The sequence below is a fragment of the Pholcus phalangioides genome, unplaced genomic scaffold (genome assembly GCF_987345545.1).
Source record: "Pholcus phalangioides strain wild (caught in Gottingen) unplaced genomic scaffold, Ppha-v1.0 ptg000013l_1, whole genome shotgun sequence".
NCBI classification, from domain to species: Eukaryota; Metazoa; Arthropoda; class Arachnida; order Araneae; family Pholcidae; genus Pholcus; species Pholcus phalangioides.
In genome coordinates, this window is record NW_028301606.1 from 36,232,407 (window position 1) to 36,257,424 (window position 25,018).

Genomic DNA, 25,018 nt, shown 5'->3' on the forward strand with positions numbered 1-25,018 from the left:
GTAGCATGAAAATCACCGGCGGTAGATAGGATAAAAGTGAGGATAACCAATAAGGACAGAGAAGCAGCATAAAATAAAGCATTTTATCGTGTTTCACAAATTTTCCACATGACCTTGTGGAGGACTAATCAGGCTGGGATCTCAGCCGAAGAAACGGTGTGACGAATGAAACGAACATTAATGCTCTGGTGCACGGCAAAGTCCTTTCTACTTTTTCCTTGCCTAGCTCCGGGCATTTTCGTGCTACAGGTTCCATTCCAACGCTATTTAGTGTTTTTCAGCATGGAGATCGCATTCCAATACAAAAAACTTGGTATTGCCCCTTGGAGGGGCCCATATGTCGGGATAGTTTTTTTTATAATCACCCCGTATTTACCGAACGATAAACTTTGCGACAAAAAATAAAAATTGGCTTTAAAGAAAAACAAATAGAACAGCAGCGAGATTCAAACATGACTTTTAAGTGCCGAAAACAAAAAACATCTCTTTCAAAAATGTTTCTCATTTACTGCTCCTAAATTTATGAATTCATTTCAATTAAAAAAAAAACCAACTACTAATAATACTAACCACAAATATGAAATTTACATATATGCAAACAGCAAGGGCGTGGCGAGGGGGGGGGGGGAAGGACCCACAGTTTAAACATCTTTCATTCCGAAATGTGAGAAAATGACCGAAAAAATGGAAAAAGATGGCAAAATCTATTGTTCTATCAATTTGATCCCCCCCCCCCCCAAACCAAATTTCTGGCTACGCCCCTGGCAAAAAGCATTCAAAATTATGATGATATGTTCTGAAATTGTTCATAAAAAAGCTAGATAAATATAAAATTAATTTGTTTTTTACATAATTACTGTTCAAAACTATATATTTTTTATGTGTATTAATGTTGTACCCAGAACATACTCGCATCATCTTGTTTAAATTTCACTAAATATGGATTGCCATTTTACATTGAACTGTTGTACACATCATGTCTTAAATTTCTCATATGTTTTTCCATAATTATACTGCGTGCTTGGCGGCTCCTAATGGCGGCGAAAAAATTTAATACAATGTCTTTTTGGCTTCTTGGAAGGACTTAGTGTCACTTGGGGCCACATATATGTGTACATACACTATAGGGTATATTCGTTATATGTGTATGCCTTTTTTTTTCTTTTGTATTTCTTTTCGTGTGTTATTGTCCAGTGTTTGCGTAATGGGTATGTGTGTGTATTTGTTTACAATAAAAATAAATAAATAAATAAAAAAGGGCGAATTTTCCAAAACGTAGGAGGACGCTTGAAATGACATCGAAAAAGAGGATATGTCCTCCTAAAAGAAAAAGATTGGTAATCCTAGTTATTCCCCGTCACTGTAAGTAAACTGTACTTACAGCTCAGTGTTCCCCGTCAATGTAGTGGCGCTATCTAGTGTACAAGCCAGAAAAGTTGACGTTACCAAGGGTGCACGCGCAAAAAAAAAAAAACAACCGTAATTTTGTCCCGGGAAATAAGGGTCATATATGGTCATGAAAGTCACGCTGGAAGATTCTCTTTTTCTAAAAGTTGGAAAACAGACACAAAAAAATATTTAATTTTTTTTATTAGACAGTGGGAAAATGAAAATTGTGACAACAAAAGAAATCCGAAGAAAAAAAGAAAACAAAACGTGATCTAATGATGACGTGTAAAGCTTATTTATGCAGTGAAAGGAAACTGGCAACGGCAAAAAAAAGAGATTTCAGATTTCGCTCCGAAGGAAGAGAAAGAGAGAGAGAGAGAGAGAGATGGGAGGAGGTAAAAAATTAGGAAATGGCCGAGACTCGTTGCCCTGAACGGAGCTCGTTTTTATTTTTCTGATAGCGCGCGCACACTTTCCATGAAACGCTTTTGTTTGTACACAAGTACGCGCATTTTTTTTTTTTAATCGATGCAGTAATAACGATAATGATGAGAGATCGATCAGATTTCAAACAGCAACATCGGTTTCGTGCATAGCATTTTTTTTTTTTGCGCATTTCCATAAGCCTAAAAGTACGCTCAAGCACCCCAACATTCAAACTTATCGAAAATGGACTCTTCAGAGGCGACTTGTGATTCGCTGAAACTCGGATTCTGATTCGGCGTCGAAGCGAAAACATCTTGGATCCAGTTGCGTAAGTTTTTCCTTTTTATTAATTTAGCCGTTGAGTGAAACGAATCGTGTTACTATTCGATTCGAAAATGCAGTGAACTATATTCAGTTTATTGTAACTAATGCGTAACGTTTCGTTGTAATGTCCCTCCCTTGATTGCTATTATGGGACGTAATTTTTAACTAGTTAGGAATAACCCACGGATTTCAGTTACCTTTGTTTACGGTTTCGCGATTCCTCTGAATAACATTTGTTTATGTTACAATTGGGCAGCCATCCCCCCCCCCCCCGAATGACATTACCCTATCTTGGTCACCTTTAGTAATATCTTATATACAGTCAAAGGTTCTCCCGTATAGATACTCAAATTGATCTCGAGTAGTCTCAACTTGAGAGTTGACTTAAACGAGCTGCGTATTGTCCCTCACAGGACACACACACACAAAAAATTCCCTAATCCTAGGAATTAGAGCAACAACTACACAGTCAAATGTCTAGCATTGTCCAACTATCAACCCTTTAAATCAGTTTCCTAACTTTTTTTGTCCCCTCGCCCCCTTCAGAAATTCTTTTCTCCCATAGGCCCCCTAAAGCAATCTAACCCATAGGATCCTATGTTATACCCGTAGCTTCTACCGCCCCCCCCCCCTGGAACTTTCCATCGCCCACGTTGGGAATCACTGCTTTAAAATCTATCAAAAAATGGGTTCTGCAGAAACGACTTGTGATTTGGTGAAACTTAGATTCTGATTCAGCGTCAAAGCGAAAACATCTTGGATCAAGTTTCATAAGTTTTTTTTAATTTATTTGTCCATTGAGAAAACGAATCAATGTAACTGTTTGATTTGAAAATGTGTTGAATAATATTCCATTTATAATAATTAATACATAACATTCCATTGTTAATTTTCCGTAAGCGTGGTCAGTGGTGACTTTTTTTTAAAGGCCAAAATATTGGCAATTTGATAGCCGATACGGCATAGCTGCCAAGTCTCCTGAATTTTAGCTTCACCAACCTCCCAAAAATTCTTAAATTTCCCGAATTTTTATGAAAATCACAAAAAATCCCTAATTGTCCATAAAAATTTCCAACGTCATTTAAAAAAAATCCCTGCTTCTGAAAACAATCCCAGAGGAATTTCTTTTGGGTCAAAAAGTCTTTTGCCTCTGTTTTTTCCTTCCTTTCGAAATGACATCACACGTTGTAAATGGGCGAATAGTGGAAAAAAACCCTCTGATGGTAACAAGAGAAGTTGTTTGTCATATCGTGCGCAGAAATAGCTTGGCAGCAAATAGTCCTGGAAAATTGAAGATTATTGTGACATGCATGTGGTCAAAACTTCCTCTTTGGTTGAACTTATGTATTTGCGATAACAAAACATGAATGCTGATAAGCAAAAAAATATTTAATCAATTTTAAAGATACTTATTCCGATGAATTTCCTTTCATCAAACGTTCCAGAAAAGGGCCGACTTTTCCTTTTTGTACAAGTTGTGTTAAAGACATAAACATCGGTCACATGGTGGAAAGACAATCATCAAGCGTCACAAAAAATCAGTGTTCTTCAAAAATTGACGCTTTTTCCCCTTCATCTTCCGATGATTTTGGGGTCATTCATGCAGAATGTTTGTTCACATTGGTTCGGATTGAACACAATATTTTTTTTCTATCACCAAAGTTTTGGTCTCTAATTTCACTTGTTTTTTGCATAGGGATTTTATTTATTCCCTATGTTTTAAATTTTACGTGTAGAAAATCCCTATTTTATTTGGAAAAATCCCTTTTGTATTAGAGAGTGGTTTTAGTATGAAATATGGGTCCACATGAAAATCTCCCTAATTTTCATTTTCAAAAGTTGGCAGCTATGTGATACGGTGTTTGATACTTTTGGCAACCCTTTACCAAACCCCCATTAGTTAACTGCATATTTTGTTAATTCAATTTTTTGTGTTTATTTTATTCATAGTTTACAGCCTATTTCGATTGATAATTGATTATTACCACGTATTTGATTTCATGTAATAAATTGAAATTTTTATGCAATTGTACGTGTTTTTGTCGGCCATTTTGAATTGACTGTCTCAAAAGCAGCGATTGCTTGGTGCAAAAAAAGTTACAGCGTTGGCAGTGATCTTCTTATGGAAAATTTACCCATTGTAATATCCCTCCCTTGAGTGCTGTTACAGGACATAGTTTTCATCCCAAAGCAGAATGTTTGCATTGTTCTGCAACGACTGGAAATGTTCTGACAGTAAAAATTCACACATGATTATAGTGTTTCTTCTCTACATTTCTCTTAAAATTCTTCTAGATTGTTCTATGACGTGCATCATAGATTTTAGCATATTTTGCTTTGATTTTCAGCTAGTTAGATATAACCTATAGATTTCAGTTATCTTTGTTAATGATTTAATTTACAATTTCATGATGTCCTCTGAATACTATTTGTGTATTTTACATCTGGGCATGGTTCCTCGCTAATGACATTGATCACCTTTAGTGAGTTGACTTGAACGAGGTGCCCATTCTCCCTCAAAACGGCACCACTAAGAAAATTCTCTCAAGTCCAGGGAAGTGAGTAAAAACAACAGTCTTTAGTTCACCTCATGAACTAGGATAGAAAAAAAGTCAAATTTTCTCAGCACTGTTCAAACACCAACATTCAAATTTATCAAGAATAGACTCTTTAGAGACAACTTGTGATTCGTTGAAACTCAAATTCCGATTCGGCGTCAAAACAAAAACATCTTAGATGGTTGCATAAGTTTCAAAAATGTATTGAATTATATTCAGTTTATAATAACTAGTGTAACGCTTTGGGTTATATCCCTTCCTTGATTGAAATTTTCAAAGATTTGTTACCTTCGTTGATGGTTTCGTGTGTAATTTCATGATTACCTCTGAATACCATTTGTTATAACTGAGCAAGGCCTCCTCCCACATGGAGGGGGAAGACTCACTGACATTGTCCTATCTTGGTCACTTTTGGCAATACAGGGTGATTCTAAATTCATGGACATTAAAGAGTTACTTTAATGAGTGCGCAACAGCCAGCACTTCAAAAGGAAGTATCACATTTTTCTGACGTGTTTGCTGCGATATGTGCTATCAATCATTTGAGGGTGCAGGGGGTGGGGGGGAATGTGGTAGGCTTCCTCATGGTGCAAACACATGCGATCACTCCTCCCAAGAGCTGAATAATATGGGGAAAAAATTGCTGTCTCCCATATTTTACAGAGCAATCAAACGAGCCTACACAATAAATCACTTCCCAACACATTTCTCTAGATCTGCACCTGGCTTGTCATTGTTTGGCGCAGCATGACCTTGATGGTCCATGCACGAATAAAAACCAAACTGTGGTTTGAAAAAAAGTTTGGCATTTATTGGTGCCTATGATATTCGAATTAGATTGGAGTTTCGTTTCTATTCGAGTGAGGACCATCAAGGTTATTCTGCGCTGAACAATGACAAGCTGTATAATGTTATGTGGCAAGTATTGCATTGCCTAGGTTACACCGTGGTGAGGCCTACCACATTACAACCTCCTTCACCATCGAATGGTTGGTTACAATTATTGCAACAAATCCATCGTAGAAATATGTTTTATTTTGGTGAAATGCTGTTTTGTACTCCCTAAAAGTATCCTTACTGTGCTTGCTATCGTAATTTGATTGCACATTCCATAACAAAAAATGCTTGTTTAGATGCCTTCTATCATCTCTTAAAAGTTTGTCCCATGAATTTAGAATAACCCTGTATACAGGACCGTCTCAAAAGCATCATGGACCCTTATGTAAACTGATTTTTCTGAGGCTTCCTACCCTAGTAGAAATGATTTCCTGCCAATTTACATGCCTATTCTTGAAAATCACAGCGAGATTTCATTATCAAGCCACCGCCCACCCCCACATGCACTCTGAGTGGTGTGTCCGGGTGGGCCCATGCATTAAGATGGCACTTCTTATATACAGTTGAATCGCCGAATTAGGGAACACCTCTATTTAAGGGATATATTGTCTGGTTCGATGATTGTACCTTATTTAGAGGTTCGGTTAATTTCCAATATATGGTATATCTTTTTGTAACAAAGTTTAAAATTATGCCAAAACAGTGGCATGATGTCAATACATTCATTCATTCAAACTGAGCACAACTCTGGTCTATCGCTATGGGCAATTCATACTGATAGAGTTGTGCCCGAAGTATGTGTGTGTATAGGTACCTAACAGTCTAAGTGCATTCTAGTGTTATGTTTTTGAACCTTCAACTGCTGCCATCTATGAGTGAAGTGTAATGATTAAATATTTGTACTGTTGTATGCCTGTTGCTCTCTGTGGTGAGACTTTTTAACGGGAAGATCGGCTCTCGCATTTACGCCTCAAAGTTTGGAACCACAGAAAACCAACTTCATTGCACAACCTCTCTTTCACATTTTTAAATGTTAGGTGTTCCTATTGTTCCGTCTGTAACCCTAGCAAATAGCACCAAATTGGGTCTGACGATTAAAAAAAAAAAGTTCTCTAAGTAGCATACCATGTATTGAGAATTCACCATTTTGGTTTCTGTGAGAACATTCATGGAAAAGCGGAACCAATGAAGATTCAACCAACGTCATTCTTGATGACAGGAGCATTTCAGGCTGTTTGGCTGTCTTGAAGCATAGGCAAAACCAGGGTTGGCGCTGCCGATCTCCATTGTGCCAAATCATGGCTAAATATTTTATTTGGGGAATAAATGAAAGCCTGAATTTACCAAATTGCTAGCGTTCATCCGGCCTCTTGATGGTCAAATCAGTCATTTGATGCATGTGCAAAAATCCGGAAGTGAAATTTTTGTTGGCCAATCTCAAGCAATGTTCAGCGACTTTTGTTACGGTTCCAGAAGAGGGTGGGGAGTTGACAGTGGCAATCAACCTCATCTGGAAATGTGCCTAGTTGACTGCACCCTCAAGAGCCTACATGCATAAAACAACCTATTGTTTGAACCCTTTACTCAAGGATAGTCCTTCCAGTGGTATCATGAACCTCATTAAAATACCATGGCCGAACAGAATGGATGTTTTTTACATATAAGAATCATTTAAGTGAAACAGACAAAGCCTGTAACGTCTGAAATATTTGTCATGCTACCATCTCGTGGCCGCATAGATGAGCTGGCGATGTGATGAAACTGCACAGATTGTGTGAATTTCCAGAGACAGTTTTTCTACGTATAGCAACCGTTTGTAACAGTAAAGGTGTGTGATGATTACAATTGATAAAAAGTCGGGGGGAAACCCTGGGCAAAACTCAACACTTTGCTTGCATGAGTGATGAGAATCTTCGGGATTTTAAGAACAAAGCCTGTATTTAGTTGTCTGGCTGGGCTTGTATTGCTTTGTCGTAATTGGTCAACAGCACTTAATTCTTACTTATAACATTGCTTGTGGCCATAATATGTTATTAAGCAATGCCCAGGATTTATCCAAAAATAAAAAAAAATGCTGTCCTCGAAAATTTAAAAAGATGCAATTATAATTCATAAGAACAAAGATCATTTCAATAGAGGAGAGAGAAGCATGAAATTTGTTTTTTTTTCATTACCAAGTAAAAAAACTTCACCCTACCTGAGCCAGATTCCAGAAAACCAATAAAATAGTTTGATGTAGTCCCCCAAAGCAGAATGTGCCAAGATGCACAGTCCCAATTGCACAGAACAATTAGGAAGAAATTTTAAAAAAGTGCAAAAAGCACTATTACATGTATGGGGGCTTTTACCGCAGAACATTTCCAGTCAGCTGAGGGCTTGTCGCAGAACAGTGCTAAGCATTCTGCTTTGGGGGATGTAGTACAGAGTTTAATGGTTTTATTCCCCACAGCAGAATGTTTTTCATTGTTCTGGAACAAGTCCTCAGCTGACTGAAAATGTTCTTCTGTAAATACAGGGTGATCAATGAATAAGCCCTTATTTCAAAATTAAATATCTCTATTACAAAGTTCAATAGAATTATGCGGTAAACGGTACGTTTATTAGCAAAACTGTAAGAATGTTGTACAGAAATTTCGATTTTTTTTTTTTTTTAATTTTTTAAAATTAAAAAAAACAAAACAAAACTGGAGATTTTTGGGTTCAGAAAATCCTTATTTGTGTGAAGAGAAACCACTGCATTCGCCTAAAGTTACTGCATGGGCTGCGGTACGCGCCAGAGGCATTATCGGCCCCTTCTTCGTGCGAGAAACGATTACTACTGAACGTTACGTTACAATTTTGGAACAATTTGTCAGCACACATGGCACATACCACAGCCCATGCTGTAACTTTAGGCGAATGCAGTGGTTTCTCTTCACGCAAATGAGGATTTTCGGAACCCCAAAATCCCCAGTTTTTTTTTTTTTTTTTAAATTTTAAAAAATTAAAAAAAACCAAAATTTTCGAAATTTCTGTACAACATTCTTACAGTTTTGCTAATAAACGTACCGTTTATCGCATAATTCTATTGATCTTTGTTGTAGAGATATTTAATTTTGGAATAAGGGCTTATTCGCTGATCACCCTGTATTTCCATTGGACAGTTAGTAGTGGGGAGACAAACACACATGGTACTTGGGTGTACAGACCTTCTATGTAGAACTTTTGGCACACAGTATTTCAGATCAGGGTTTAAGCTAGATAAAAAATTCCTCTAGCAAAAAAAGTGAAAATGGGGGGAATCTTTAGCAAAATGCTACAATGCTAATGATTGATGGTAGGATGTTTACTCGTTTTGTACCACTTGTACGCATTTTTGTGAAAGTGTCTGCTATTACTTTTGCATTCTAAGATTTTCTTTAGCATTTTGCAAAAAATACGACCATAGCTTAAACCCTGCTTCAGACATTGTTTTATCAAGTGACACTGCAACCATGGATGTATCAGTTGTGGAGGTCGCTCATTGATTCCGCTGGACTACTATAAAAATATATCAATTATGGAAACAATTCAGGGTTTAAGCTACAGTCACATTTTTTACAAAATGCGAAAGGAAATCTTAGAACATGAAAGAAGCAGCAGCCACTTTTGCAAAAATGTGTACAGGAGGTATGAAACGAGTAGACATCCAATCATCGATCATTAGCATTGTAACATTTTGCTTAGGATTTTCGCTCTTTTGCTAAAACAATTTTTTATTTAGCTTAAACCCTGAAAGAATTACAAACAAATCAAACAGTTGTCCATAGACCTGCGCCTGGTTGACCAAGGGTTACAACACCATCGATGATCAGTATATTGCTATAGTAGCCAAGTGGAATCGACGAGTGACCTCCACAACTGTTACTTCCATGGTTACAGAATCACTTGTTAAGATAATAGCTCCCAGTATTGTGCCCAGAAGGCTCCACGTGAAGAGAACTGTGTGCTCGAGTATCACGTGTTTAATTCACACTTACCATCCAATGTAGAGAAGCAAAAATTAATTAGTGCTGTTATGTCATTAAGCTATTGCGTGCTTAACTTTTGGAAGTGAGTGTATATCTGTTCCGGTATATTGTTAAATTATAGCTGTTGGGAACATATGTGTTGAAAGTGTGAAATCATGGAAGTTATGTTATTCTGAGAATGTATTTTGTATATCAGTGAAAGTGTTTATATTTAGGTTTTTTATTTTGACTTCCAGTGCGATGAATTTCCAGTTTTAAGAAGCAAAAAAGAACCATATCTTTGCTGTTGAATCAAGTAAGATTTCTTTTAGTCTCCTACAGTAATGTGAATGATAATTTTTTATGGTTTGATGCATGATTCTCCTGTATGGTACTTGTCATTGGTTTATTAGCAAGGGTGTGCATTTGTATTGATATGGTTGGCCATGTGTGTTTGTTTATTGACATGGAAGAGATATACTTGGAGATAAAGGATATTCAGGATATACTTGATTCAAATTTTATTTTTGCCAACCCACAACCAGTTGCACAAATGATTGACCTCATCAACAAATGTTATTTATGTAATAAGGGATATGAAAAAACAATATCAATACAAAATTTTTTTTCTCATATACAGTTGAACCCTGATTTAACGTGGCCATCTGTCCTGACAAATTCTGGCATTACAACGAGTTTGGCTTTAAATCATAGTTGGAATAACATTTCGGAGAGGCTGTATTACATAAATTCACACGTTTAATGCAAACTATTGTATCTCAGTGGCTTATATATATTACTCCACGAATAAAATAAGCTGTTTTATATGCATTTCATTTTAAGTTGAGAAAACACGTAAAATTGTAAACATACTGTATAATTACTTGAGTATTTCTCAATATAAAACTGTCAAGTTTTATATTGAGAAATACTCAATATATACTATACTTATATTGACTCACAAGAGCCTTGTTGTACACAAAAATGTGTAAACTATTAAGCAACATCATGGAAGTCAGAAACACATCCAAAAATTGTGCAAGAAACAATCTTGTCAATAGAATTTGTTTTATTTAGTTGATTCTGAATGGCCCTTTGGTTGTGCATGGAGTAAATTGAGATGTCTGCACCATGTGATACTGAGTTGCCACCACTCACTAACTTTAATGAGGCTCATGGATAAAAGCACTTTTCTCTTATGAAAAAAAATTTATCTCCATGAAGTTAATTTAGACTCGAACTTTCATGTTACATAAACACAGATTTTTTGGTGTTCTTATTTTTTGCTTGTAGTTTATTCATTAATGCTTAATTAAATTTGAGTGATTAGGAGAAACACAGTTAAGTGATATAAAAATATGTAGGCCTATTCTTAATGATTAATAAGATTTGTTTCAATTAATAAGCAGTCAGTTCATTTTAATTAAAAAAATCATTTTTTCATACCCTGCAAATTAAACTTGGTCAATATTCACATAAAATTAATAGTTGATCTTGGCTGCTACATTATTCCACCATTCGGGAATTGGCATCACGTAGAATTTCTTGACCGTGTTCCGGGCCTGATGTACGGAAACAGTTACTGATCATCAGTTACAAAATGTTTGCCAGATGTTGTTAATAATTTGTATTATATTAGAGAAATCTATTTTCATTAGAATTTCTTAGAAGAAACTATTCTGACAAAATCTGTTTTCAGGTTGAGCAACACAATTCATATCGAGTGATGCACAATTTCTATGCTTTTCCATCTGAACAATGCAAAAATAGGCATACATTAAAAAAAAAAACTAAAAATGTACAAATTGACATTTTGAATTTTTCTATATGTGTAGTTGTTTCTGAAATTGCTCACTAGTTGAAACAATGTGGTGGATTAATTCAGCACAGATAATCTTTTTACAAATTTAAATTAGAGTTGCTAAACAATAAATCCAATGTGAAAAGGAGATTAAATTCTGACATAGAGGGTGCTGTTCTGAAATGAAGAGCTAGTTTTTTATTACAAGTTGTCATAAAACATGGGGTTATCTTTTGGACTGGCAACAATTCCTTACACGTTGCTCTGCGAACAGGAAGTTAGCCTGGCTGGTGGATCCAGAAATTAAGGTTGAAAAAAAACTGCACCCACTGTACGCCTAAATTCATAAATGTCAGAATCTTCTTTTATTTTTTAAGATTCACTGTTTAACATTGTTCAGCTGCCAATAGCCCCAAATAAGAGATTGAATAAATTGGATGATTGAAGCAACTTTTGACTGTTTGTGGACCCAACTGTCTACGTTTGAAATCATGATTCCCCCCCCCCCCTCGAACTGTGAATTATCCAAATTACTTGAAAAAACTTGGAATTAAATTAAACAAGAAATTTTTGTATTAAATTCGATGGAAAACTTGAAGAGAGTTTGTAAATATTCGAATTAACCAAGTTCCGCTGTATCACTAAAAGCAAGAATTAAGTTTTATCACAGAAAATGTTCCTGAGCATGATTCGCTGGTTTTCTCAAGTCTGGAATTAGCTGTACTTTTAAAATGGGAAACACTTTCCAACAGGTAAGGGGGGGGGGCCTTTGTGAACAAGATCTATATTAATAGACATTTCAGTGCAGTTAGCAAGCTAAATTCATTCCATTATGCTTTCCTTTTTAGAAATTTGGCTGGTGTCTAATTTTTTTTCCTTCTGATTTGTCTTACTCTGTTATCAACAATTTATTCATTTCAACTATTTTATTTATATTCCTATCCACAAGTTGTGGCTAGGAAGTTCAGTGAAGCACTCTTAACCCACTTGCATCTCTGCTCTAAATCTGCTATCAACTTCATGAACCTAAGGCCCCAAAGCAGAATGTTTAGCACTGTTCTGCGACGAGTCCTCAGCTGACTGGAAATGTTCTGCTGTAAAAATCCCCATACATGTAATAGTGTTTTTTGCACTTTTTCTTAAAATTCTTCCGAATTGTTCTGCAGTAGTGCTAATTGTTCTGCGACGTACGTTGCAGATTTTGGGACATTCTGCTTTGGGGATCTAAGGTACTTGGCATCTTATGCACCGAACCCCCCCCCCCCCCCAAGAATTGAGTCAAAACTTTGGATATATCAGGTTATTGCGGGTACTGGAGAGGAATGCCTGGAAACAGCAAAAGATCAGAGTCATTAGACGCCGCAGAATGAGGTTCAATGTTTTGATACTTTCTTCCTTCCTTAAGTAAGCAAGTTAATTATGTGTCATTTTAAATAATGAATGTTTGTTACAAACACAGTGACTCCTAATACTTAAATCTTTTGTCTTGTCAAAATTCTTGGTAACAAAACTGGCCAAGTCCAGTACCAGATTTAGTGGAGAAAGGGGCTACAGCATTTGAACTAGTTTTACTTCTAAATATTTTTGCTTCCCTCAAGAAACATTTGATGCAAAGCAACCATTGGTGTGACTATTATTCTGTGTACAGTGATGAGGGACAATCACTATTTTGCAAATTATTCTATGCTTAGTGATAAGGGGCCGTTCAAGTATTACGTAAGAAAATTTTTAGCCATTTTTGAACCCCCCCCCCCCTTGTCAGCAAAATTTTGTCATCAGCTCTGCCCCTCTGAATCCTAACTCATATTTTCATAAAGAGTGGTTGATGACGTAAGCATTATCCAAACCCCCCCCCCCTTGTCATCAAAACTCAGCAATTCGGGGAACCCCCCCCCCCCCATCAATGATGACGTAATACTTAAACGGCCCCTAAATGACAATAAAAATCTGCAGAATATTCTGGTTGTGTGCAAATGGGTTAAGCACATAATAAGACCTTTAAGTAATTATATAAAACCTATTGATGGACATTCTGCAATTGCTTATGAAATTTGAATATTTACTTGAACAAAACTAAGTTTTGTTATAATGCAAATAAGCAGTTATCTGCTGTTGGTTCTACATCTGCCCAGTTTTAAGTTGATCTGTACATTTTTCTTGTGTATATAAAAGTGATTCTTTCATGCAATTCACAAGGTGTCTTAAGTTAAGAATGCCTTAACTTGCAAGAACTTGCCAAACTAACCTTTTTTTGGGCACAATACAAAAAATAAAATGTTCCTTACAGATCAACCCTGGCAGATTTATTGCTCTTGACAGAGGGTTAAGAGCAGAAAAATATTCCTCTAAATTCCATTATTTTGTGAGTGCTCACCTCAAGTTTCAATTCACTTCGCAATATGAAAGAAAATACTAATCTGGGTGCACCCAAACTCTGATTCTATGATTTTTTTTTCTTTTTAATTCCAAATTTCAAACCTGGTGAAAAAAAATCTTTGTTATACAGGGGTGTCTAATTAATTACAGTTGGTGATCAGAGCTGTGTAAAGCTTTAACTGTTCATCAAAATTATGGAATGCTTTAATGAATTGCTGGGGTGAATTTTTTACCAGCAAAATATGTTCTTATGAATATGATATTAATCATTTTAAGTGAAGAAATATGAGAATGTGTAAATGGTTCTTTGTGTTGATATAGAGATGTTACTGTTAATAAATGGATATTTAACCTTGCCACGAAGCTTGAGCAGTTTGGTCGCATATTAGCTAAGAATTAGCATGTGCACTTCAATTCACTAGAAAACATCCACTAGGAGTAAATGTTGGAACTTTTTTTTTTTGCTCTAAATTTCTTCCCCATTCTCTTCATTATGGTATTCTCAGTTTCATAGCTTTATGATGGGTTGTCAGGCTGTAGAGAACCAACTTTAATTATGTATGCAATATAGTACAGTTTTTGTGTATAGTTTTTGTCCAGAAAGAAAATTATGAGGTATTTTAGTTTAAAAGTTTTTTATACTTCAGATTCATGACCTGAAAGGTAGTTGTGCTTGTGTTTCTGTAAAGATTTCCTTGTACTTGCTGTCAAAAAAGTATAAAAAGACATCAAAGTCCCACCTTCCCTTATTGAGGAAGTGGTCACAGATGGAAGGAATGGTGTGCCTGAGGCATGATCATTGGATAAAAGTAAAATAGACAAATAGATTGCAAAAAAATTTATTACATGAAAATCTAGTAGCTGTATAAAAGGATGTTGCTCAAGGTTTTAATTGTATGCTGATACAAATGTGATTGGTTTTGTAAAGTTAGACCAGGGGTTCTTCAATATTTGTGAAACACCCATTTTGCAACTTTGACATAGGCTCAGATTTAAATATCCAGCATAATTTTTGAATATAATTTGAATGGAGTGCTCAGTATTGAGGAAACAATCACTAGCTCACTAGCATGAAATCAGACAAATACATTGAGCATTCTTTGGTGCTAGGTTGAAGAGGCACCTGAGTTGGATGCCTGAGAGATACCTGACCTAGGAAATTCAAAATTTATTTTGTCATTGCTCTAGTAAAGCTTCCAAAATCTCTTTGTGCGACCCTGCCCTTTGGCCTTCAAGTTATAGTGGTAATTGAAAAAAGTCTATTAGAGCCTACTGAATAGTCTTATAAGAAATTCAGGAAGCTCTTGTGCCTCCTTAGGAGGGGCACATCACAGTTTGAATGCCATTGACATAGACATATGCAGTAAATGCCTAGTCATATGCATGCTGATTTTATCTTTTCTTGGTTGACATATTATTTGTCGTTGTTTGTAATATATGACTTATTTGTATTAAGCATATGTATGTATTTATCATAAATTTTTGTTGGTTGATGGACCATTGATGTGTGTCTTTTTCCAAGGCTTTTTTGCACATCATAAACGTGATCAAACTGTAAATTTCTTATTACCTTAAGTTTGTATCTGGTTGTGTAGCTCTGAAAGATATGCATATTTTTGACTCATAATTTTTTTGAAAAAAAAATGTTAGCTATATCAGCTTGTTTTTTCCACCCTCAGCAAAAGCATAAGGATGGATGACCCATTTCCTATTACTATAACACAGGATGATTTTAAAAAGATAGAAGAAGCACTGCAGTCTGAGCAAGGCAGGGCTATTCTACGTGAGACAACAAGTGAGCATTTCAGTTATTTTTGTTGACTTGTTGATCGCTTCAGTATATTTTATCATTAGAAGCATTTGTTTTTCCTGTGGTGAAAAGTGTTGAAAATTTGTTGTCTATTGAACACTGTATGGTTTTAACCAGATTGGCTTTTCCCTTCTAAAGCATACATTAAATGAAACAAGAGGAAACATTGTTTTTGTTTAAATACCAGCATCATTCTTTGTTTCTTCTGGCATATTGTAAGTGAAATTTTCTTATGTGATGAATATTTGATTAAAAAAAATGATAATCATATTCCCACTGAAAGGTTTACCCTAAAGCAGAATGTTTCGCATTGTTCTGCAACAAGTCCTTGGCTGGCTGACTGGAAATGTTCTCCGATAAAGTATCTCATAATAATCTTCTACAATTTTCTTAATCTTCACAATTCTTTCAGATTATTCTGCAATAGTATTGATTGTTCTTTGATGTACGTCACGGATTTAGGCATGTTCTGCTTTGGGGATAGTTTAATCAGTCTTTGTGTTTTGACAATTTTATTCTAATTTCTTAAGTTTCCATGGTCTTTTAAGCTTCCCTCGATACTGGGTTGGCTATCAATACAATCATTCTCATCATTTGTTATTTCAATGGATATAATATTTTTTTTTTTCTCTTTTATTGCTTTTTAAATAGCAACCTTTCAATTGATGGAAAAACTTCTGCTTGTCTTTCCACACTTTTTTTTAGATAATTCAGTTTTGTAGAAACTAAATGCAGAGAAACTTTTTCAAAGAAACCACAAATGCAAAAAGTTTGGGTCTTTTATTGTTTTGGTAGTTTTATCGCTTTCAGTATTTCCTTATCATGAAGCTGACAACAAGAGGTGAACTGCCACTAATTAGTGGGTTGTTCAGGTAACTTACCAGTACCCTTTCAACTTTGATGTCATGCATCTGTGGGTTTTATTTTCATTTCTTAAATTTTAAATTATGAATTATCCATGCAATGTACTACATAAATTGATGTGCCAAATATAATTATGAAATTATTGGTAAATAGCTTGAATTAGAATAGGCCTATGAATACAATGTTTTATGAAAATACATGTTTTTTATACGTACCATAATTTCCAGTAAATAAGCTGCATCAAAAAAATAAATAAGTGAAAAAGTTTTGGTAGAAATGCTGCATTCTACTTAGGTTAAAATCTCTTGAATGTTTTTGTACTGCTTCCCTTCTAAAACACTTTAATTTGCCCTGCGCTTTATAATATTGCAGTGTTCTATGTACCATCACTTTCACTAAACACTGCTTTATGAGAATGACAGTGGTGTGTGTTAAAAAGTTCCGACTAAGTATTTATCAATGTGGAAAAAAAGAAGGATAAAAATATTTGGGGGAAAGGTGGGTAATAAGTCATAGCCTTGAATCAGTCTCAAGAGCTGGAACTTCATCAAGGGAAATTATGGTACACACACGATTGTGTCAGTATTGTGCGTTTTTATGTCGGTAAGTGTGTAATGACATTTGAAGTCTTATTTTTTTTTTTTTAATTTTCGGTTTTGCATCCATTTGCATCTAACATTCCTCTTTTACTTTTAACCATTTAAAATTGCATCGCCCATTTCATCCTAAAAAGGCAGGCATCTGTAACCTTTTACAGCGGGAGGCCACATTTAACCTTTTAATGAAGCCTGCTGGTCAATTGGTTATCCTACACATAAGTTGTCAAAGAGCTTGGTGAGTTTTGAAGACGTCTCCTCTAAAGTATTGATACCCGATAAAACTAAAAATTTAGCTTTTACAAATCTCTGGGACAATTTGCTTTAACAAATATTTGTTTTTGTATACATTCCTCTAAAAAAATAGCTAATGAATTGGCTCATTCCAGAAAATGTACATATGTATTCCCAAGCATATGAAAGTAAGTCTGATCGCATTTAATATATTCAGTTGAAAGTGCTACCACCTGTCTTTTGAATTAGAAATGAAAAATGGCTGGTTTATGAGTTTTTGTGTTGTGGAATGAATGAACTTCACTATTAAATTGTGTGGATAATGTCAAAGGACTAGAGAGCAGAATCCATTGATACAGTGTGGGGTCTAAAGTACATGATAATCATACAAAATATAATGTGAAATAGGCATACACACATTTTATATTTGTCTCGATTATTCTTTGAATGGTGACACATTTTCTTATAGCTTCAATTAATGACATTAAATAAGAGAGTAAAAAATTTATTGTGTGCTTTGCAAATTTCCACAATTCATCCCAATGTGATTGTTGGTTTGGGGATTAAAAAATTTATCATGAATTGATTTAGCTGGTTAGCATGAACCCACTCTGTAAAAAAATCGGGGCTCGTGTTAACTCTAACAAACACATTTTTTCCCTCCATTTTGAAAAATGCATCACTACAATAACTCTCTGGTTCACCATCGTAAAAACATCGGAAAAAATAGTTTTCTACAAAAGCGGATGTAAATGGGTTCTGTTAGCATATTTTTCATTGAAACATATTAATACAGCAGTTAAATTCACAAATTATTTAAAATCAGCTATAATGCCCAATGCTGCCCAGGTTTCTTTCAATTTCTGGGAGGATTGAAAAAGGGACAAACCATAAAGGCATAATATAAGCAACCTATAAAGGCATAAACTATTATATACATATAATAGTAGCATTAAAGAAGTGACAAACCATTGTAAAGGCATATGCACGTTGGAAACACATTGCTAGGGAACCACGGTACCCAAAGAAAACATTCCGAAGATGATTGTTGAGGTCCAAGAACCATTGTTGCCTGACAGTTTTTCACATATTTCTGGCATTTGCCATTCTCTGGTGAACTTTTGCAGTAGCTTATCGTTCAATCCGGGCCAGGGTAGATATACAACTTAGTGACGATCTTTTAAAAAAACGCACATACACATGACTATACCTAGAAAGACGGGCAGGGGTCTGTGTAACCCCCATTGCTTTTTCCAGCGATTTTTGAACATTTTAATATTTTACAGCATGGTACATTTTATGACAATATAGTTGTACTACAAAGAATTAGTGGGTACAAACCATTGACCTGTTTATATATTTCATCATTATTTAATTTTAAGGGTTTCTGTTGTGTGTGTGCACAAGTGACCTCTCTCGATTAACGTCAGTGTGGAGGAAACTCAAGATGGGGATCTGTATTTTCTATATTCCCGATAGTATTTCAGTGTTAGATCACTTCTGGGTTGTTTTTGCCATTTCTACATTAATTATAAGCATGTAGATGTTTCTACTTCCCAGAAATAACAATTTATTTTACAAAATGACAAAAATAGTTGAAAACAAAAGCTGACCGACATCTGCAGATTAGAATGAATGTATAAAGTCTCGTGAATAGGGATTATACTGTATTTAGATGCACAAAGGGATAAAAAGGACAAATTGGATAATTTTTGTATAAAGCCTTGAATTCTATGCTTTAAGTGCTAAATGTTCCAACATAAATATCATTGGGCTTTTGACTTTAATCTTTGTATTAAAGTTTGAGTTTGCTCATTTTTTACCAGCACTGTGAGAAAATAAGAATGTGTAAACTATTAAGCAATATTATGCAAGTCAGAAACACATCCCAAAATTGTGCACGAAACAATCTTGTCTAATAGAATTTGTTTAATTTAGTTGATTCTGAATGGCCCTTTGGTTGTGCATGGAGTGAATTGAGATGTCTGCATCATATGTGTGGTACTGAGTTGCCACCATTCATTAACTTTAATGGGTTGGGGGCTTATGAAAAAAAAAATAATCTCTGTGAAATTAATTAAGGCTCAACGACCTTTCATGTTACATAAACAGATTTTTGTTCATATTTTTTGCTTTTCATTTGTTGTTTATTCATTAATGCTTAAATTTGAGCAATTAGGAGAAAAAACAGTTAAGTGATATGAAAATATGTATTCTTGATGATTAACAAGATTTGTTTTAATTAATAAGCAGTCAGTTGATTAAAATAAAAAAATCTGATGTATTTTATTTTTTTTTTTTTAAATCATGATTTTTTTTCGTACCCTGCTCTGCCCTTTTTCTTTTCTATTTTTGCAGTTTTAATACAAAATATTAATATTTAAAAATGTTTTGAGTGACCCATAATTCCGCTGGATTTTTTTTATTTTGTGAATTTAAATGAGTAGAATCAGTGGCAATTTTTTCAAAACTTACCAAATACATCACCTTGGGATCCTTTCCTTATCAAGCATTCATCTAAGCAAAGCAATGGGAGCAGTTTGGAAATTGGACTTGCATTGGCAATGAAAGGTATGATTTGCGCACAGCTATAATTTTCATTGTTATGGATTATATTTCCAGGGTTTAAGCTACGGTCGCATTTTTCAAAAAATTCGAAGGAAAATCTTAGAATGTGAAAGAGGTGGTAGCCACTTTCGCAAAAATGCATACAGTAGGTACGGAACAAGTAGACATCCAACCATCAATCATAACATTAGCATTGCATCATTTTGCTAAAGCTTTTCTCCCCATTTTCGGTTTTTTGCGAAAGGAATTTTTTATCTAGCTTAAACTCTGTATATTTCCCTGAATCCTCGACAAAGAGTAAAGGCACGAAGATAAAATACAAGACATCACAGATTTATTTACATAAAAATTTATATTAATTGACAAGCAGCACTTCAATGCACAACAAAAACTGCAGAGAACCAGTGTAAGTTTGTTTCTCTCTCACATTTAGTTGTTCTTGTTCTTGAAGCTTGGCAACTAACTGTGGTGGCAAAAGCAGCCAAGTGGTGTTATTTAGAGGAAATGAGTTATTTGCACGTAATTATCATTTCACAAAAGCTATTTATATAAGTTGCTTGGGAAAATGAACACAATTTATAATTAATGAAGAAATATTTATAGAATTTCATAACACATTTTACTGGATCTTGAATAAATTCAGGTTTCACTTGTTTTCTACTAACTCATTTGTGTTGTAAAAAAGTAAATTTTTACAAGACAAGTTGTTTCATAGGTGAAAAAGACATTTATTGCTATATTGCAATATAGTTTAACAATCTACTTTTATTTTAGCTTCCCATGGAAGAGGTGAAGATAGCGCTATAATAAATAGCTCTATGGAAAGCCTTGGACTAAGCGACAGTGACATTGTTGATAATTTAGTGAGTTTTTGATGTCCTTTTTATAATATGATCTTATAATTTCTATGTGTTGAATTTCTGCAGTTTTATTTTTGTTGTGTTATGAAGCTTTATACTGGAATAAAATTTAGTTTAGAATTCGGGCATGGTTATATATTATGGCAGTCATTTACTAAAAGCAACTTAAAGTGATAAACAAGTTGCATGTAATTTGTACTCTTAAAGAATGATCCATTGTATACAAAGGAGGAGATTGTCGCTCTCTAGAAACAATTTTTTCAGCAATTATGACAGACGAGACAACCAAATCAAATGGAATCATACTGAATCTTCCTTATCTGCGCAGGCCCAGTATGGTTTACTTTTTTCCGCACTACTTACTCTCTTACCCGTTTAACATGAAAGCTGAAATTTGATAATTGTCATTCATGGGATGTGATTGTAAGTAGTGAACAATCTTATGTTATTATTTATTTATTCATAATACAAAACACGAACGTTTTCTCATAGTTTGTGTTAGGTGTCTTATTAGGTATGGTCTTAATAAATACAGGTCTTCTGGACCATATTTCTCAAATTCAGTTTTTCAATAGTGTGACGTATATCTATAAACCTGTTTTTTTTTCTTTCTCTCTAAGTCACCTCCTCTCACCCTCCACTCCATGCAGTAGGGAAAATATGAAAAACTGGAAGATTGTTCAATCTGTTCGATTGTTGACTAAAATTAGAGTTTAATAAGATAAAGATGATGGAAAACGAGTGTTTTCCTTATAATAGTTCAAGATTATTAACAAACACATTCACAAATTCAGTAGTGAGTTAAAGTCGCTTTCAGTGGGCGATGTCAAACACCTCTGGTCGTCTCACTCAATGTTGGCTGTTGCTGCTCACGTTGCTTTCTGCACATTGTCACTTCCAGTGGATGGCCGGCCTAATGATCTGAATGGCTACCCTCTGACTACGCGGCTAATATCACAATTTAATTTTGTTTTTATCTTTTAAATGAATTGAATTGTATCTTAATTTTAATAGGTGTATCCTAGAAATGTGCTCAGAAATTTATTTGTTTAGTTTTGGCTTCTGTCAATTTTTAAAATTAATAGTAGGGGGGTAATATTAGAGTGAAAATATGTTTGGAATGTTGTGGGATTGCTGATTTGTTCTCAAAAGAAACAGGGTTGTGTTTCTGCCTCAAGGGTCGAAAACATATCTCTCCAGTTTGACTGACCCAACTTGGAATCCCTGTGAAAGGCAAATAGGCATAATTGTTTCGAATGAATTTTAAATTTTTGCTGGTAGTTTTGTGCAAAATGTGACTGTGGTAGAGTGAATGATAAGATTAGGAAACCCATCTTTTGGTTGGCAACTGCTATGTTGTCCTTTGGATTGAACGCTGTTGCTTTGGCTTGCAAATATTATTGAGATTACGATGTTTTTTAAAATTACAGCAGTTATTTGTACAGAATTTTCAGTTTACCTTATTATTTTGTATCTAGGCTCTGGATCCAGCTACTGCACCAAATTTCTTCACAGTACCAAATGATGAGGATGTTGTAAATATTGCTACTGATATTCTTCGCAGCAATATACCTAAGACAGATGCAGAACAAGTGCTTATGGAGCATTGTTATTCTCTGCCCATGGATACACCAAGATTTGATATCCTTAATGATGAGTAAGTGCTATGATTCTCTTAATTTTTCATGTGCAAATTATGTGTGATTTAGCATGTGGAAATCCTTTGCCTGTGCTGCCACTATTTTATTTATAGTCCTTTTTTAATTTTGAAATGTACGGTAAAGTACTGTATTTCAAAAGCAATTATTAGTTCTATTTGTCAGTAATCCCATATAACAAGAATCTCGCTATTATCACTGCGTAACTGATTTTCAGTACCCTTAATATAGGTCATTGAGAATGCATATTTTCTCATCTAATTTTTCAAATTTAACTTATCATTAAAAAAAACCTAACAAATACACAAAAATCTGTATTTATGTAACATGAAAGTTTGTGGAGCCTGAATTAACTTCTGGGATAAACATTTTTCTTGTAGTGAAAAGTGATTTTATTCACAAGGGCTGCCCTATTTTGTAAAGTAAATGCCCAGTGCAATTCCCAGTATCACATGTTCAGGGTTCCTGGATTCACTCTGTACAACCAAAGGGTTTCTCAGCATGAAATAATTGAAAAACATATTACAGTAGAACCTTGATTATCCGTGTGTGGATTAACTATGCTACGGAAATTTCAATTTCATGTTTAGCTTTTCCCTATCCGTGTTTTTTTTTTCATTGGTTATGAAGTTTATAAGATTTTTTGAAGGTTGTGATAAAAACAAACATTTTCATTTCGTACTGAATTTCTTCATTCTTTTACAGAACCTCCCTTCCCCCAATGAGCTGAACTCCCATGTCAATGCATTGAAATGGTACCCCCCTATATGCATATATAAGAACCAGACATTGTCCCAGGGCAATCAGCACTTGAAGATTTACAGCCCATTATAGGAAATGCCGGGAAGTTGGCTGAAATATGTTTTTTTTTTTTTTTTTTGCAACTGAAAGATGAGGCACAAGAATCGCGTAACTGTGGATGCAGTCATATGACCGCATGGCTCATCAGCTGGACCAGTGCTATTCCTTTCTGCATCATTCTCACATTGCATTTTATAACTGCAGAATGGCTGGCAGGAAAATGATAACCATGCTTTTCTGTTCTCCGTGGTCACTTTCCCTAATATTGGCCTGGATAATCGAGGTTCTGCTGTTTTTCTGCCATCAATGAAACCCAGTATACGGTATTAGTAGTGTGACTATCCTTCAATAAGTGTGTTTTTATTAGATTTTTTTGCACGGATAATATGAATATATATACAGTGGATAGTCATTTTAAACAGATGAAATGCATAAATACTTTTTCCAATTTTGTTGTTTTAAATCTCCTTTTTTTACTCCCGTCGGTTTAATCATGTTTTTTGATTATCCACGTTCACCTTCTCCACCATTATCCCCCAGTTAATCAAGGTTCTGCTTATATGGACTACATTTTTTCATACACGTAGAATTGGTTGATGTATGTTATGAGGTGTTTCAGACTTTATGATGCCGCTTAAATAATTTGTGCATTTTCTTAGGCGATGTCGCTCAATAATCTGCACATATTCTTTCATGGATTTAGAGTTTTGGTGAAAAAACGAGCAAACTTCATACTTTTCACTTTTCGTATTATTCCCCCCCCCCCAAAAGCAGAATAAGCCCTCAGCTAACTGGAAATGTTCTACGGTAAAAATTCTCAAAATATTGTTTTCTAAACTTTTATTAAAATTCTTCTAGATGGTTCTGTGACACACGTCACAGTTTTCAGCACATTCTGCTTTGGGGCATAGTCCTACTGTATTTATGTTGGTGCAGCATTTATTATTTTAAATCTAACAATTAACATAAGAAGGGCCGGACTATATGCTGCACCCAAAAGAGGCCAATGGCAGTCATTTTGACTGTTGCTTCTTTTTAATGCGACATATTTAATCTCACTAAATTTTTACAATAAAAAAACGAGCATTATCCCACATAGTTAATTTGTTAATTTTGAACAAAATTTACCTTTTCTTAAGCATACAGGGTGTCCATAAAATGATTTTCCTACTATAAATATGAAAATTACGAGAGCAACTGTTGACGAGATTTACCCATGAAAAAAAAATGGCAGGTAAACATTGCATTTACATCACATCGTATATTGCTCCATTTTGATGTGCACCTTTTTATATGTATATCACAGTCTTTTTTATTCACATTATTTAGTTCGTGCACACTATGGATAACATACTATTATGCCAATGTAAATCGACTTTGATAATAGAGGCTATAGCTAAATAATATATAGTGTTTGGATTGTGTATACATACTGTCCCTGTCAATAGACATTTTAGTTTGCCCAGTAACAGGATGCAAAACAAATAGCATTATTTATTTTTTCTTATTGATATGTTACTCCTGAATATATGTTGCGTTGTGTGTGCCATCAGGGAATGATAGGGAATAAACCTAAAAGCTAAAGTTTACATGTAGCAGTCAAAATGATTGCTCTTGGCCTTTCTAGGTATAAATGTTGAACAAAACCTTCGATATTTTCACATTTTTGTACAGAGACAAGTACAAAAATAATGGAAAGTCACCAAAAATAGAATGCCATGGCTGCCAAGTCTATCTCCCGTATTCCTGAAAAATTCTTATATCTTCGGAATTTCGCCCATGATTGTAAAAAATCTCCACGTTGGAGAGGAATTATTCCCCAAGAATTTACCCGGAAAAAAAAACTGCTTCATAAGTGTTGTTGCCATTTCGACAAATCACAAAAAAGTATTTCAGTTTTGGGGAGAAAACATAAAATTAGCCAATCAGCAAGCTTCAATCTGGTCTT

General features: G+C 34.8%; 1 protein-coding gene across 1 annotated transcript in view; it reads left to right on the forward strand.

Annotated features, from left to right (window-relative positions):
• The first annotated feature begins 1,749 nt into the window (after positions 1-1,749).
• The window catches only part of LOC149079009 (uncharacterized), a 73,577-nt gene continuing 50,308 nt past the window's right edge, over positions 1,750-25,018 (forward strand). The window contains exons 1-5 of the mRNA XM_089241267.1: positions 1,750-2,143; positions 9,760-9,818; positions 15,359-15,474; positions 20,526-20,614; positions 22,090-22,268. Of these exons, the coding sequence (XP_089097393.1) occupies positions 15,372-15,474; positions 20,526-20,614; positions 22,090-22,268 (371 nt within the window). The 5' untranslated portion in view covers positions 1,750-2,143; positions 9,760-9,818; positions 15,359-15,371. The remainder of the gene's footprint in view (positions 2,144-9,759; positions 9,819-15,358; positions 15,475-20,525; positions 20,615-22,089; positions 22,269-25,018) is intronic.